This window comes from Mastigoproctus giganteus, chromosome 9, assembly GCF_048544385.1.
Source record: "Mastigoproctus giganteus isolate SK-2022 chromosome 9, ASM4854438v1, whole genome shotgun sequence".
Lineage (NCBI taxonomy): Eukaryota > Metazoa > Arthropoda > Arachnida > Uropygi > Thelyphonidae > Mastigoproctus > Mastigoproctus giganteus.
In genome coordinates, this window is record NC_143583.1 from 82,586,173 (window position 1) to 82,599,643 (window position 13,471).

General features: G+C 37.5%; 1 protein-coding gene across 2 annotated transcripts in view; it reads left to right on the forward strand.

Moving 5' to 3' along the window:
• The window catches only part of LOC150080498 (ras-related protein Rab-11B-like), a 100,275-nt gene that overhangs the window by 71,375 nt on the left and 15,429 nt on the right, over positions 1 to 13,471 (forward strand). For both annotated transcript variants that reach the window (XM_090381977.1, XM_090381978.1), the window contains exon 3: positions 3,730 to 3,923. In XM_090381977.1, coding sequence (XP_090238103.1) covers positions 3,730 to 3,923 — 194 coding nt within the window. The remainder of the gene's footprint in view (positions 1 to 3,729; positions 3,924 to 13,471) is intronic.

Below are 13,471 nucleotides of genomic sequence, written 5' to 3' on the forward strand. Positions count from 1 at the left end.
TTATATATGCCAAAACAAGTAAAAAATTTACTTTATCTGGAAGCTACCTTGCCTTACATTCAGCCCACATTGTGTTTGAAAAATGATGGGTGCAAACACTTACAAACAAAATTTAAAATATCATGATGGCAGTGTTAGGTGGGTTGGAAAACTGCTAGCTTTTGGGGGATACAAGGATTAATAGATTAACAGTAGCCACTGGCAGAGGTGAAAGTGATTCTTGCACTGCTTCTATTGGAATGAGCCTGGAAAACAAGATGCAGGGTATTTCAGAGCCTGCTGGGAGTCATTGCAGTACAATTAAACACATGGGTTGTGTTAGGGTAGCTAAGAATAGGAACAGGTGCATGTATACTTGCATGTACACCAATGCTAGGAGTTTGGTAAATAAATTTGATGAATTTGAGGTATTGCTCAGAACATAAAAGGCAGATATTGTTGGGATATCAGAGACGTGGTGTCACACAGATATAAGGAATGCAGAACTGGAATTTGGAGAGTACAATGTGCACAGGAAGGATAGACAAGATAGGAAGGGAGGAGGGGTTATACTATTAGTTAAGAAACACACAAAATCCAAGGAAGTCAAGCTAGTCGACATCACTGGACAGTGCAGTGTCGAGTCAGTTTGGTGTGACATAAGCATTGGGAGATCAAAATTGAGAGGAGTGTGTTATAGGCCTAATGACTCTGATGAGTATAATAAGGAACTATACAGGGAAATAGAGTGGCCAGTAAATCAGTGTCTTATAATGGGGATTTTAATTTCCCAGATATTAACTGGAATTTGTGGGTTGGTTACACACACACATTAGCAGGGCTTTTGTGGATTTATTGGATGATTGTTTTCTACATAACCATGTTCGCGAGGCAGCTAGAGGGAGTAATACTCTTGATCTGATTATCAGTGGTGATTCTTCATGCATTAAGAATCTGCAAATAAAGGAACCACTAGGTGGCAGTGATCACAGTGTGCTGAAGTGGGATTTACTCGGAGGTAACTACTATCAGGGGTAAAGGGAAGGGTTTTTGCTTTCGTAAAGGTGACTAGGGTGGTCTGAGACAGTATTTAAATTCTATACGGTGGGACCAACTGGATGATGTTACCAACAGCAAATTCAAAATGGGAAGCATTCAAAGAATTTATCTTGGAAGCTACTAGGCTTTACATACCAACTAAGAAATATTGTTCAGGGTTTAGGCCTAAATGGATGTCAGATGAACTAATGAGACATGTGGCAGAGAAGAAAAATGCATGGGATACGTATAAATTAATTGGTGACATGGAAGCCTATGATAGATATAAGCTGGTCTGTAACAAAGTCACAAAGGAGATTAGGCAGGCAATGGCAGATTATGAGAAATCCTTGCCAAGTGATGCAAAGAAAAACAACAAAGAGTTCTTTACCTATGTAAACTTTAGAAGGAAAGGGATGAATCAGATTATTCCACTGGATATTGATGGTTCAACTGTTGATGATCCTGCTCAGGTGGCTAACAAACTAAATGAGTATTTTGCATCTACATTCATCCATGAGGAGTTATTCAGGGAGGGGAATGCCAGAGGTGAGTTAAACTCTGGCAGTGAGCTGAATGATTTTGTAATAACTGAGAGGAAAGTGGAGGAGAATTTGTTGAAGATAAACATAAAAAAGGCACCCGGGGTGGATGGGATCTATCCAGTTATATTTAAGGAGGCAGCAAAGGAAGTAAGCAAACCCTTAGCCATAATTATGAAAACTTCTTTGAACTCAGGGGAGGTACCCATGGACTGGAGATGTGCAAATGTGACCCCAATTCACAAAGGTGGATCAAAAGGCAACACAAGTAATTATAGACCTGTTAGTTTAACTTCTGTTCCAGGAAAATTAATGGAGGCACTGGTTAAAGAAGCATTGCAGGATCATCTAGACAAGACTTCAGTTATAGCTCCTACACAGCATGGTTTTGTTAAGGGGAAAGTCTTGCCTGACCAATTTTATTGGATACTATGATGTGGTGACAAAGGAACTGGATGCAGGGAATAACTTTGATATCATATATTTGGATCTTAGAAAAGCTTTTGATACTGTTGCACATGGAAGACTGCTGCACAACTTGGAGGCATTGGAGGTAAATTGCTGCTGTGGATAAAGGGATGGTTGAATGGGAGAAGACAGAGTGGTAATCAATGGACACTGCTCATCGTGGACTAATGTTATTAGTGGAGTCCCTCAGGGTTCAGTATTGGGTCTATTGCTGTTTTCTGTATTTATAAATGATATTGATGATGCTATATCAAGCTTAATGTCCAAGTTTGCAGACGATACGAAGGTTGGCAGGGTTGTTAAGGACACTAATGACAGTACGCTGCTGCAACAGGATCTATAAAAGTTGAGCAGATGGGCTGAGAAGTGGCAAATGAAGTTTAACATTGACAAATGTAAAGTACTACATATGGGAAGCAGCAACACCAGGGTGATGTACCAACTCTGTGGTAGTACACTAAACAGTGGTAGAGAATGAAAAGGACCTGGGGTTAATTGTGCAGGCAGATATGAAGTTTTCTGAACAGTGCAGACGGTCTTCAAGAGTAGCTCATAGTGTCTTGTCAATGATATACAGGAATTTTTCTAGCAGGGATAAGAGGTGATTATCCCCCTATGGTCAGGCCACACCTTGAGTACTGTATACAGGTCTGGAGGCCTTATTTTAAGAAGGATGTAGAGCTGTTGGAACGAGTACAGAGGAGGGCAACAAGATTAGTGAATCGAACAAAGGGTTGCTCTTACGAAGAAAGGCTTAAATTTTGCAAATTACAGTGTCTTGAGACTAGGCACCTGCGAGGTGATCTAATTAAGGTGTATAAAGCCTTGAATGGTTTGAGCATGCTGAATGGTGATGGAGTTCTTCCTCTTGCTCAGAATAATCATTTGAGAGGGCATAAATTGAAATCGAGAAAAGACAGATGTAGGATAGATGTGCGGAAGTTTGCCTTTAGCCAGCAGGTGGTTGATTGGTGGAACAGACTTCCATACTTTGTTGTGGAAGTTGATAGCCTAAATAAATTTTAGGCTGAGTTGGGCAAGTACTTGAAACAAATGGATGGGTGAAATGGGAGTGTTTTTTTTTTTATTTATTTATTTATTTTTTGGCTGATGCTGCATAAGCTTGCTTTCTTGCATCATATGCCTATGCTAATGATAGAGCCTTGCCCAAATTTTGATTGTCTTTCCTGTGTGACAGTTCCTGATCTGAGTTTACTGGATTTCTTTTTATAGCAACACTTTCTTAAGTGTTTCCATTAAAAGAAATCCAGTAAACTCAGATCAGAAATGCTAACACTTTCTTACGAAAAATCTATGCAATGCCAGAAATTCAGTTTGCTACTTTAAGCAACTTTTCTGATTGCTGAAATTGTTGACAGGGACACTTGGTGACAAAAAACTTAAACCTGCATTAAAGATAATTATACTTGCTCACCTTTCCTTGTAACTCCCAAGAAAAAGCCTCTACACCCATTACTCTTCAAAACACAAAAAAGAGCTGTAAGTTGGAAAGAAAGCATTTCCAGACATAAGTTTACAGAAACTTGTTTTTATATGTAGAATTATCCCTATAATTTTGTCAGTGTAATTTAGAAAAATCCTACATACCTGTAAATGGTTTTATGTGTATTGGCTATTTAACATACAAGATCTTAGTTCTGTAAATCTCTTTCCCTAACCTTTGCCATCTTTTATATTTCAGCTACTATCGAGGTGCTGTTGGAGCACTGCTAGTGTATGATATTGCTAAGCATTTAACATATGAAAATGTAGAACGCTGGTTGAATGAATTGAAAGAACATGCTGATCAGAATATTGTGATCATGCTAGTTGGAAATAAAAGTGATTTGCGACATTTGAGAGCAGTTCCAACTGATGAAGCAAGAGCTTTTGCAGGTAGTTTTAATTAATTTTTATGTTTATCACTTAGTTTCAAGAGATGGAAACTCATTTTGTTTTCACTGCTTCAGAGACCAAATCATTATCAGGGTAGCATATGCAGATAATTACCATACTGTGGTTGTGGTACTTATAAAAACTCTATCAAGGCTGATGTAGAGGGAAAGAAATTATCTTAACCCACTGAGGAAAATGTTATCTTATTTTTTCACTCAGTGAATCATTCAAATTATGTTGGTGGAACTACTACATAACAGATTACAGAAAATATACAGCAGATATCACAGAGTTAGAAATGTGTAACTCTCTGATGTTTGCTTAGGATATAACCTTTGAGCAAACACATTTGATCAGTGATTGGAGGGTGGCCTATTGGATTCATGCAAAAGAAAAATGCTATGTATTCATAATTCCTTACTTTAATTTTGTAGGGTTTTTTTTTTTTTTTTTTTTTGATTTGGTAGTTGTTGGCGCATCGGCTTCTGTGGCCATATTGCACCTCCCAAGGTTTTTGCAGTACTTTGATCCAAGCCCGAGGCGGGAATCGAACCCCCGACCTTTGGGTTGCCAGGCAGGTACTTTACCCACTCGGCTAATTTTGTAGGATGCCTGGTGATCTGACTAGAGACGATGATCAGTTGATCAAGGGTAATGGAATAAAAAACATAATGAAAGATTGTGACATCCAGTGATTATCAAAATGGCAAAGTGATAAAATTATGTTTTTTTTTTTTTTTTTTTTTGGTAGTTGTTGGCACATCGGCTTCTTTGGGCCATAATGCACCTCCCAAGGTTTTTGCAGTACTTTGATCCAAGCCCGAGGTGGGATTCAAACCCGCGACCTTTGGGTTGCCAGGCAGGCACTTGGCTAGCCCGGTCGGCCATTCTGTTTTGTGAAAGGGATGAAAACACAGGGTTGTGGAATACATCAAAGGGCTTACTAGCAGGTAAAAGCTATAAGCTGTTGTCTACTTAATTTAATGAAAAATGTTAAGAAGTCGCTTGCAGATTTTGAAGAAGAGGTTAAAAAACAGAAAACAGCATATCTGATTGAATTCAAGGGTTTCCTTTAAAAATTTTATTATGGTGGAAAATAACAAACACGCTTCAAAGTAATTACAAAGCACAAGAAATAGGCTTCATCAGATCTTTATGCTTGCAATAAAGTATAATTTTCTAATCAATTCCCACTACTTTTTGAATTATTACTATATCCCAAAGCATTAGCTGACAGAGATGGCTTTCATAAAAAATCTCCTTTCAGCTAATGCTATCGAATATGGCAATAACTCAAAACACAAGTTTATTGTGTGTTTTATAACTGCTTCAAAGCTTGTTTGTGATTCTGCTTTTCCACTGTCTTAACATTTTTTAAATTAAAATCTTAATTTAATTGAATAGATGCTTTTCAGTTAGTTTCTTTTTATTTTATTTATTTTTATAACCTTTCTTTGAAACATGCCTGTAACTTTTTAGCATTTTACATTAAATTAAGTAGACATGCAGCCATGCTTTTACCTGCTAGTAAGCCATTTAGTATATTCCATAACCTTGTATTTTCAAAATTTTCACAAATGGCAAAAATTTTATCACTTAGTTATTGTTATAATTGTTGGATGTCATCTTAATTTTTGCATAGCATCTTTCCTTTGCATGAATCTCATCAGTCCTCCAATTGTTGATTGGATTTGTGTTTGCTCAAAGGTTTGATTGCAAGCAGAGTAGACCCCCAACCCCAATTCTTTAACTCTTTATCTTTTCTTGAATCTCTTTCATGTCTTGTAGATAGTAGTTTTTCCACGAACATAATAATTTGGATGATCCATTGAGTGAGAATAAGGTAATATTTTTCTCACTGAGTGAACATGATCAAATTTTATTTCTGTCTGCCTTGGTAGGTTTTAGAAGTATTTCAACCACAGTAGAGAAACTATTGAAATAGCTGATATTTGCGTATGCTGAAATAAAATAAATGATATTTATTTATTTCTCACTCATTTCTGTTATATATGTACTGAGTGTCTCAAAAATATCGGTACAAATGTTTAGGGGAGGTAGGTAACATCTAAAGGAATGTGAATTGCATAGGAACCCATAACCGGAAACATCACAGGAAAGTAGTAGCAGAGGCACAAGAAGCAGAAATGACACAAGACAGTAATTAGTGGCAAACATTTATTTGACATAATATTAACAATGGAGTACGAGATGGATGCATTTCATGATGTTACAACAGATGCTCGAAGGTTCCACCATGAGACGTGATGCATGCGTGACACCGACACAGCATGGATTGGCAGACACAGTCGAACACACCTGGAGTTTCTTTGACAATAGCAGCAGCGCAGACGAGTCTCGCCACGAGATCCATTTCCACAGGCGAGTGATACACGATAGATTTGAGGGTCCCCCCACAGAAAGAAATCAAGGCTCGATAAATCAGGTGAGCGTGGGGGCCAAGCAACGAGTCCACCATGGCCAATCCATCGACGCCTAAAACGTCTGTTCAAATGGTCACGAACACACCTTCCATAATGGGCAGGTGCCCCGTCATGTTGAAACCAAATGTTGCATCTCATATTTGCTGGAATATCGTCAAGTAACCCTGGTAGAACTTGTTCAAGAAAGATCCGATATTTAGCGGAGTTCATGCAGGGTGGTAGCAGATATGGGGCGACTAAGCAGTCACCGACCACACCTTTCCACACATTTATTGCGAAGCGATGTTGTGCCGCATGGGGGTGCACACTGTGTGGGTTGTTGTGAGCCCACACATGAGCATTGTGCTGATTGAATAAGCCTTCCCTGGTGAAATAAGCCTCATCCGTGACCAAAACATAGGCTGGAAAATTCAAGTCTTGAACACTTTCTTGGAGAAACCACTGCGCAGAAACCACATGTGCAAAATGATCTTGGGAGAGCAGTAACTGAACCCTTTGGAGATGAAAGGGGTGTAAGGAATCGTCATGCCAGACACGCTGTACACTGCAACAAGACACTCCTGAGGCAGCGGCATGTGTGCTGTTAGTAGAATTATTCTGGACAGCATTCAACAGACTTTCTTCCATGGCGGGAGTTCATGTCGAACATGGTCTGCCTGCACTACTCCTGTTACCTCTAAATGACCCATAATCGCATAAATTTTGATGCACACGCGCAAGAAAGCGGTGGTCCAGTACATGTCTGTCTGGGAAGCGTTCTCCATAAATTCATTGAGCAGCTCGTCCATTGCCCTCTGCTAATCCATACACTAGGTGCATGTCTGCCAGCTCACAGTTCGTATATCGATGCATGCTCTTCATGCGGCAACTACTGATTGAATGAGTAAACCAGAAATTTTCCTTCTCGTGAACTGATGAACAGCACCGTGTACCGACTTACGGTGACATTTCCGGTTATGGGTTCCTATGCGATTCACATTCCTTTAGATGTTACCTACCTCCCCTAAACATTTGTACCAATATTTTTGAGACACCCTGTATATATATAAGTAGATTGGAGTATATGTGGAGGAATGCTGACCTCATCAGATGTATTAACAATTGAAAATAAATAGATACCTGTAAAATAAAATTTTTTTCCATTGTTAATACATTTTATGTGGTCAGCATTCCTCCATTTATACTCTAATCTACTTATCTATATTCCATTATGGTTGTTGGGTATTTCTGCTATTACAGGCAGTGCCCCTTGTCCATAATCCATATCAATTTTTAATTTTATTATTCTTTTTAAGCTGCTTTATATACACACTGCTTGCTTAGCATGGGCATCTAAAACAGAGAATAGAATATATAAACATTTGCAGACTTTTTGGTTGCCCAGTTTTGCTATAAAGATAGCGCCTGATTAACATTAGTAGAGGCATGTGATGCAAGAAAGCAAGCTTATGCAGCATCAGCAAAAAAAAAAAACAAAAAAAACCAAACTCCCATTTCACCCCTCTGTTTGTTTGAAATATCTGTCCAGCTGAGCCTTAAATTTATTTAGGCTGTCAACTTCCACAACAAGGGATGGAAGTCTGTTCCACCAACCAATTACCCACTGGCTAAAGGCAAATTTATGCCCTCTCAGGCAGTTATTCTGAGCAAGAGGAAGAATCCCATCGGCATTGAGCATGCTCAAACCATTCGATGCTTTATACACCTCTATCAGATCACCTCACCGGTGCCTAGTCTTCAAACACTGTAATTTGCAAAACTTAAGCCTTTATTCGTAAGAGCAACCCTTTGTTCGATTCACTAATCTTGTTGCCCTTCTCTGTACTCGTTCCAACAGCTCTACATCCTCCTTAAAATAAGGCCTCCAGACCTGTATACAGTACTCGAGGTGTGGCCTGACCATTGCCTTATACAAGGGGATAATCACCTCTTTATCCCTGCTAGAAAAATTCCTGTATATCATTGACAAGACACTATGAGCTACTCTTGCAAGACCGTCTGCACTGTTCAGATAACTCATAACTGCCTGCACAATTACCCCCAGGTCCTTTTCATTCTCTACCACTGTCAGTGTAGTACCACAGAGTTGATATGTTGCTCTGGGGTTGCTGTTTCCCATATGTAGTACTTTACATTTGTCAATGTTAAACTTCATTTGCCACCTTTCAGCCCATCTGCTCAACCTTTCCAGATCCTGTTGCAGCAGCATAGCATCGGTAGTGTCCTTAACAACCCTGCCAACCTTTGTATTGTCTGCAAACTTGGACATTAAGCTTGATATACCATCACCAATATCATTTATAAATACAGAAAACAACAATGGACCCAACACTGAACCCTGACAGACTGCACTAATAACATTAGTCCACTGCTCATTGTGGACTAATGTTATTAGTCTCCTCAACCATCCCTTTATCCATAGCAGAGTGGCGTCTCTGTAGCCAGGTGGGAAGGAGCAGCAGTGCGTAACACACGCTTCTTGATTAGACCGGGATTCGAGCCCGTCACCACTAAATACGGAGGGTGTGGAAAGGTCAAGGGAATGACCACCGCATATTCCCAGAGCAGTAGGGCCTTAGTTGCTAATGCTCCTAAAAACCAAATAACAAACAAACAAACTAACAATCCATAACAGCAATTTGCCTGCTAAATTTGCCAATTTAGCTGTCCATGATTGTACATGGACAGCTAAAATAGTGATACTGGTCTTTTAGCTGTCCATGTACAATCATTGATAGTTAGAAGTCATTTGTTTTATTTTAAAATTGTAAAATTAACCAAAAACTCTCTTTATATTTAGAAACCCCTTTCTAAATCAGTCTGAGTTTATAATATGGCAGATGGTTGTGAGAGTGAGGGGAAAGTTTAACTGTGGGGGAACCAACATTTTTCTTACAACTGTTAGTGTTTCTAAACACAGCCCTGCTCTGGTTTGGCCTCTGACCTTATTTCTTCAGTTGCACTTTATATAATCTCTTCTGGGAAGAAATGAATCTTTTAATAAAATTGATTTTTAAAAAATGCTAATTTTAAAAATTCATGTATGTTTGATAACATCATATAGATTTTTATTACAACTTTATTAAGATTAAATATAGATTTATCTTGTAAGAGTAAAGGAAATTCATTTAAATATTGGTTGGGGGAATATGATAAAAGGTATGCAAAAAAAAAGTAGCATAAGTAATGCAAATGAAAAATGGGGGAAGTGTATCCGACAGTTTTATGAGAAAAGGATATTACTTGTGTGATATTGAAAAACAGACTTATTCTCCATTATATAAAAGCATTGGTTGCTGCCCTTGAGATATACATAAAATTATAATTATGAAGTGATTCGATAGACGAGATTCCTAAACTACAAAGTTTTCGAGTCCTGTCTCCTCTAACTTATCTTAACTCTTTCAACTCATATTATTGTATCCAACCTGAAAATTCCCTAAGATTTGGTAGCATTTATTGTCAATTGGAGAATTTAATTTTTTTTTTTTTTTTTTTTTTATGTTCATGACACTTTAAAATATTATTGGGATAATAAAAGAATGATCTATTGAGGAATCTATTCAAGTAGCAAATTTATACCAGATATAATCTTTAATCTTTATGCACTTGGCTACAACATGAAAGTACCATAGTACAAGGTCTGTCTGTTAGAGATAGTATTTGTATATACTTGGCTGAATCTTAGCCATTTTTTTAAAATTATTGGATGTTGCCTCTCATCATTAAAATAAGAAAATGCAAATTATTTGCTTCCCTCCTCACATTGGTAACTATCCAATTGACCTTTAAATTTATTCAAACTCAACTACCCACAAAGGCAACCTTTTTCCAGCAATCAGTGACTCGCTGACTAAAAGAGAACTTCCTACATCTAGTCTAAACCTCTTCCCCTGTAATTTGAATTCATACCCACTAATTCTGGAATTCTCTATAACTGAAAATTCTGCCTTCATTTTATTAACCTCTCTCAGAGCCTTATAAACCTCACACCTCTGAGGTGTCTGGTTCCCACTCTCTGTAGCCTACATATTTAGTCTTTCCTGAAATATTTGCCCCTTTTCTGATCTCACCATGCAAGTTGCCCATCTTTGGACCCTTTCAAGAAGCTCAGTCTCTTTTTTTTTTCTTTTCTTTTTTTTTTTTTTTTCAGATGAATTTTCCATACTAGAACACAGTATTCCAAATGTGGTCTTACAATTGTCTTATGCAGTGGGATTGACTTCCATATCTTTACAGGATGATGTTTTAAAAATCCTCAATAGAATGCCATGGACTTTCCTGGCAAATGTTTTTATATATTCATTATTGAAAGCACAATAGTGAAATTGTGTTAATAATGCTTTGTATTTAGTATTTTTTAGTATTAGTATTAGTAACGGCCGTATGGTGCAAGAAAGCCTATGGCTTATGCTGCACCAGCCAAAAAAAAAAAAAAAAAAAAAAAAAAATCCGAACAAAACAATGATAAAAACAAAAATTAAATAAATAAATAAATAATAATAATTAATAAATAAATAAAAATAATAAAATGAAATTAAAAATTAAATAAAAAGGAAATTAATCCTATCATCCTATGCGCTTCCCTTACCCGAAAGTACTATCCAGATGACCTTTGAATTTCCCCAAACTGTCGGCCTCTACCACCCATGAAGGCAACTTATTCCAGTAATTTATAACTCGCTGGCTAAAATAAAACTTCCTGCAGTCCAATCTAAACATTTCCCCGCGTAACTTGAATTTATGTCCCCTAGTTCTAGCATCATTTATAATCTTGAAAATTTTGTCCTCATTCATTTTACTGATGCCTCTCAGAGCCTTAAACACCTCAATCAAATCTCCCCTAAGGTGTCTAGTTTCCAAACTCTGCAACCCACATATTCGAAGTCTTTCTTCATACGGACGCCCTTTTGCCGATCTCACCAGGCGAGTTACCCTTCTTTGCACCCTTTCAAGAAGCTCGATGTCTTTCTTTAGGTGCGGTCTCCATACTTGAACACAGTATTCCAAGTGTGGTCTAACATAAGCCTTATATAATGGGATTATCACGTCCCTATCTCTACTTGCAAAAGTTCGATAGATCATCGATAGGACACCATGGGCCTTCCTTGCAACCTGTTTACAATGCTCAGAGAATTTCATGTCTGACCGTATCGTAACACCCAAGTCCCTTTCCTCCAGTACTGGGTTTAGTTGAACTCCACCAAGTGAATAATTTATTTTGGGATTACTGTTTCCCAGGTGTAATACCTTACACTTTGTTGGATTAAAGCACAGCTGCCATTTTTCTGACCATTCTTGAAGTCTATCTAGGTCTCTCTGAAGAAGCTCAGCTTGACAGTGATCATTAACTACTCTACCAATTTTAACATCATCTGCAAATTTAGACATCACGCCCTCTATCCCTTCATCAATGTCGTTTATGAAAATTAAAAACAACAGTGGTCCTAATACTGATCCTTGGGGAACCCCACTTCTTACAGCAACCCAATCTGAGGAATAGCCATTTATCACAATTGAGATTATTTTGTCTGAGGTAATTATTTAATAGAATTAATTAATTGTTATGGATGTAGGAGGGGCATGGGGGGATGGCAAGGTCCATGTTTACTCTCCTGGACCCGTACTGCCATAAGTTTTAGAAAAAAGGAATTGGCAGGGTGGATTTCCCTGGATGCAACTGATCTTTCAATTTAATAATATAATGAAGCAAATTGTAAGCAGTTGATATCCAGTCTATAAAAACTCTGTGTGATCATCTTGTTATATTTCTTATTAATTTTCTTGTTTATTATCTGATGAATCAATTTTCACTGCCTTCTAAATCAACAGTTAAAGCTTATCTTATTTGGTTTTTGCTATATTTGAAGGACTTGGGAGAATCTGCAGTAATTATTATACTAATAGATGGCTGCAATAACTTGTTGCTTTACTCTGTACACATATTTGATTCATATTTCTAAACATTTGCAATAATTATTTTTCCTATCTATTTAGTGATTTCTGTTGGATATTTTTTACTTTTTTTATGAATACCCCAAACACAAAAGGGTATTAGAACCTTTAGTGCTTAGCACCATTCGTGGCTTAAAGGTAAGAAGACAAAATATTTGTTGACATTAGATTTGAATTTTTGAGAAATACATGTGAAAGAAGGTTGTTTCAGAGAACAGAAATGGAAGTGATAAATGAAGAAGAAGGAAAATGAGTTTGGGGTTGAACAGTGAGTGGATGTTGGCTCGCTGTGACAATGTCTCCATTGGTTAGGAAGAAAGTGATGGAATTAGAGATACCAATTCAGAGAAACAGTGCAGATGGAAGTATCTATAAAAAAGACATACAGCAAAAATTTAATATGTGTGAGTCAGAGTGGAGAGACTTCTTAAGTGATAGGTCATTGATTAAGCTGATGGCCCTTTTTTAAAGAGTCAAGGAGCTTAAGTTTGGGGCATTGCTCCCGATGTTAGTTAGAAGGCATTCCCGGAGCAATATGGCCTTAGTTGCTAATGCTCCTAAAAACCGAATAACAAACAAACAAACTAACAATCCATAGCAGCAATTGATTTGTAATTAGTAGCTGTTTAGAAGAAAATGAGATTTGTAGTTAGTAGCTGTTTAGAAGAAAAGTAACAGTGTGAGCAAAAAAGAAAACTTAATATTATTGATGCAGACAAAGAAATGAATGTGATGTTCTTATTCTAAAGAGAGATTAGAAGTTAGGGTTATCTCCAACAGAGATCTAATCTTGTATAATAAACTAAGTATCATTGAAGGGCATATTAAGAGCATAGCAGCAGTAGACTTTTCCCTGAGAAATAACGCAGGATGTAATTTTAGATTAATTGAAGTTAACTACCTGGAGATCATCATTTAAGGAATTGGCGGTGTACTTGAGAAGTTTAAGCTGTTTGTGCAGGACAAGGTTTCTCATATTGGAAGGTGAAATGTAGAGTACTATCATTAGGAAAACTATGAATCGGATTTCAGGTCAGTGGAAGAAGGTTGTTAATGTACAACAGGAGGAGAAGAGTAGTAGTAGTGGCATGTGATGCAAGAAAGCAAATGTATGAGCTTATGCAGCATCAGCCAAAAAAAAAAAAAAAA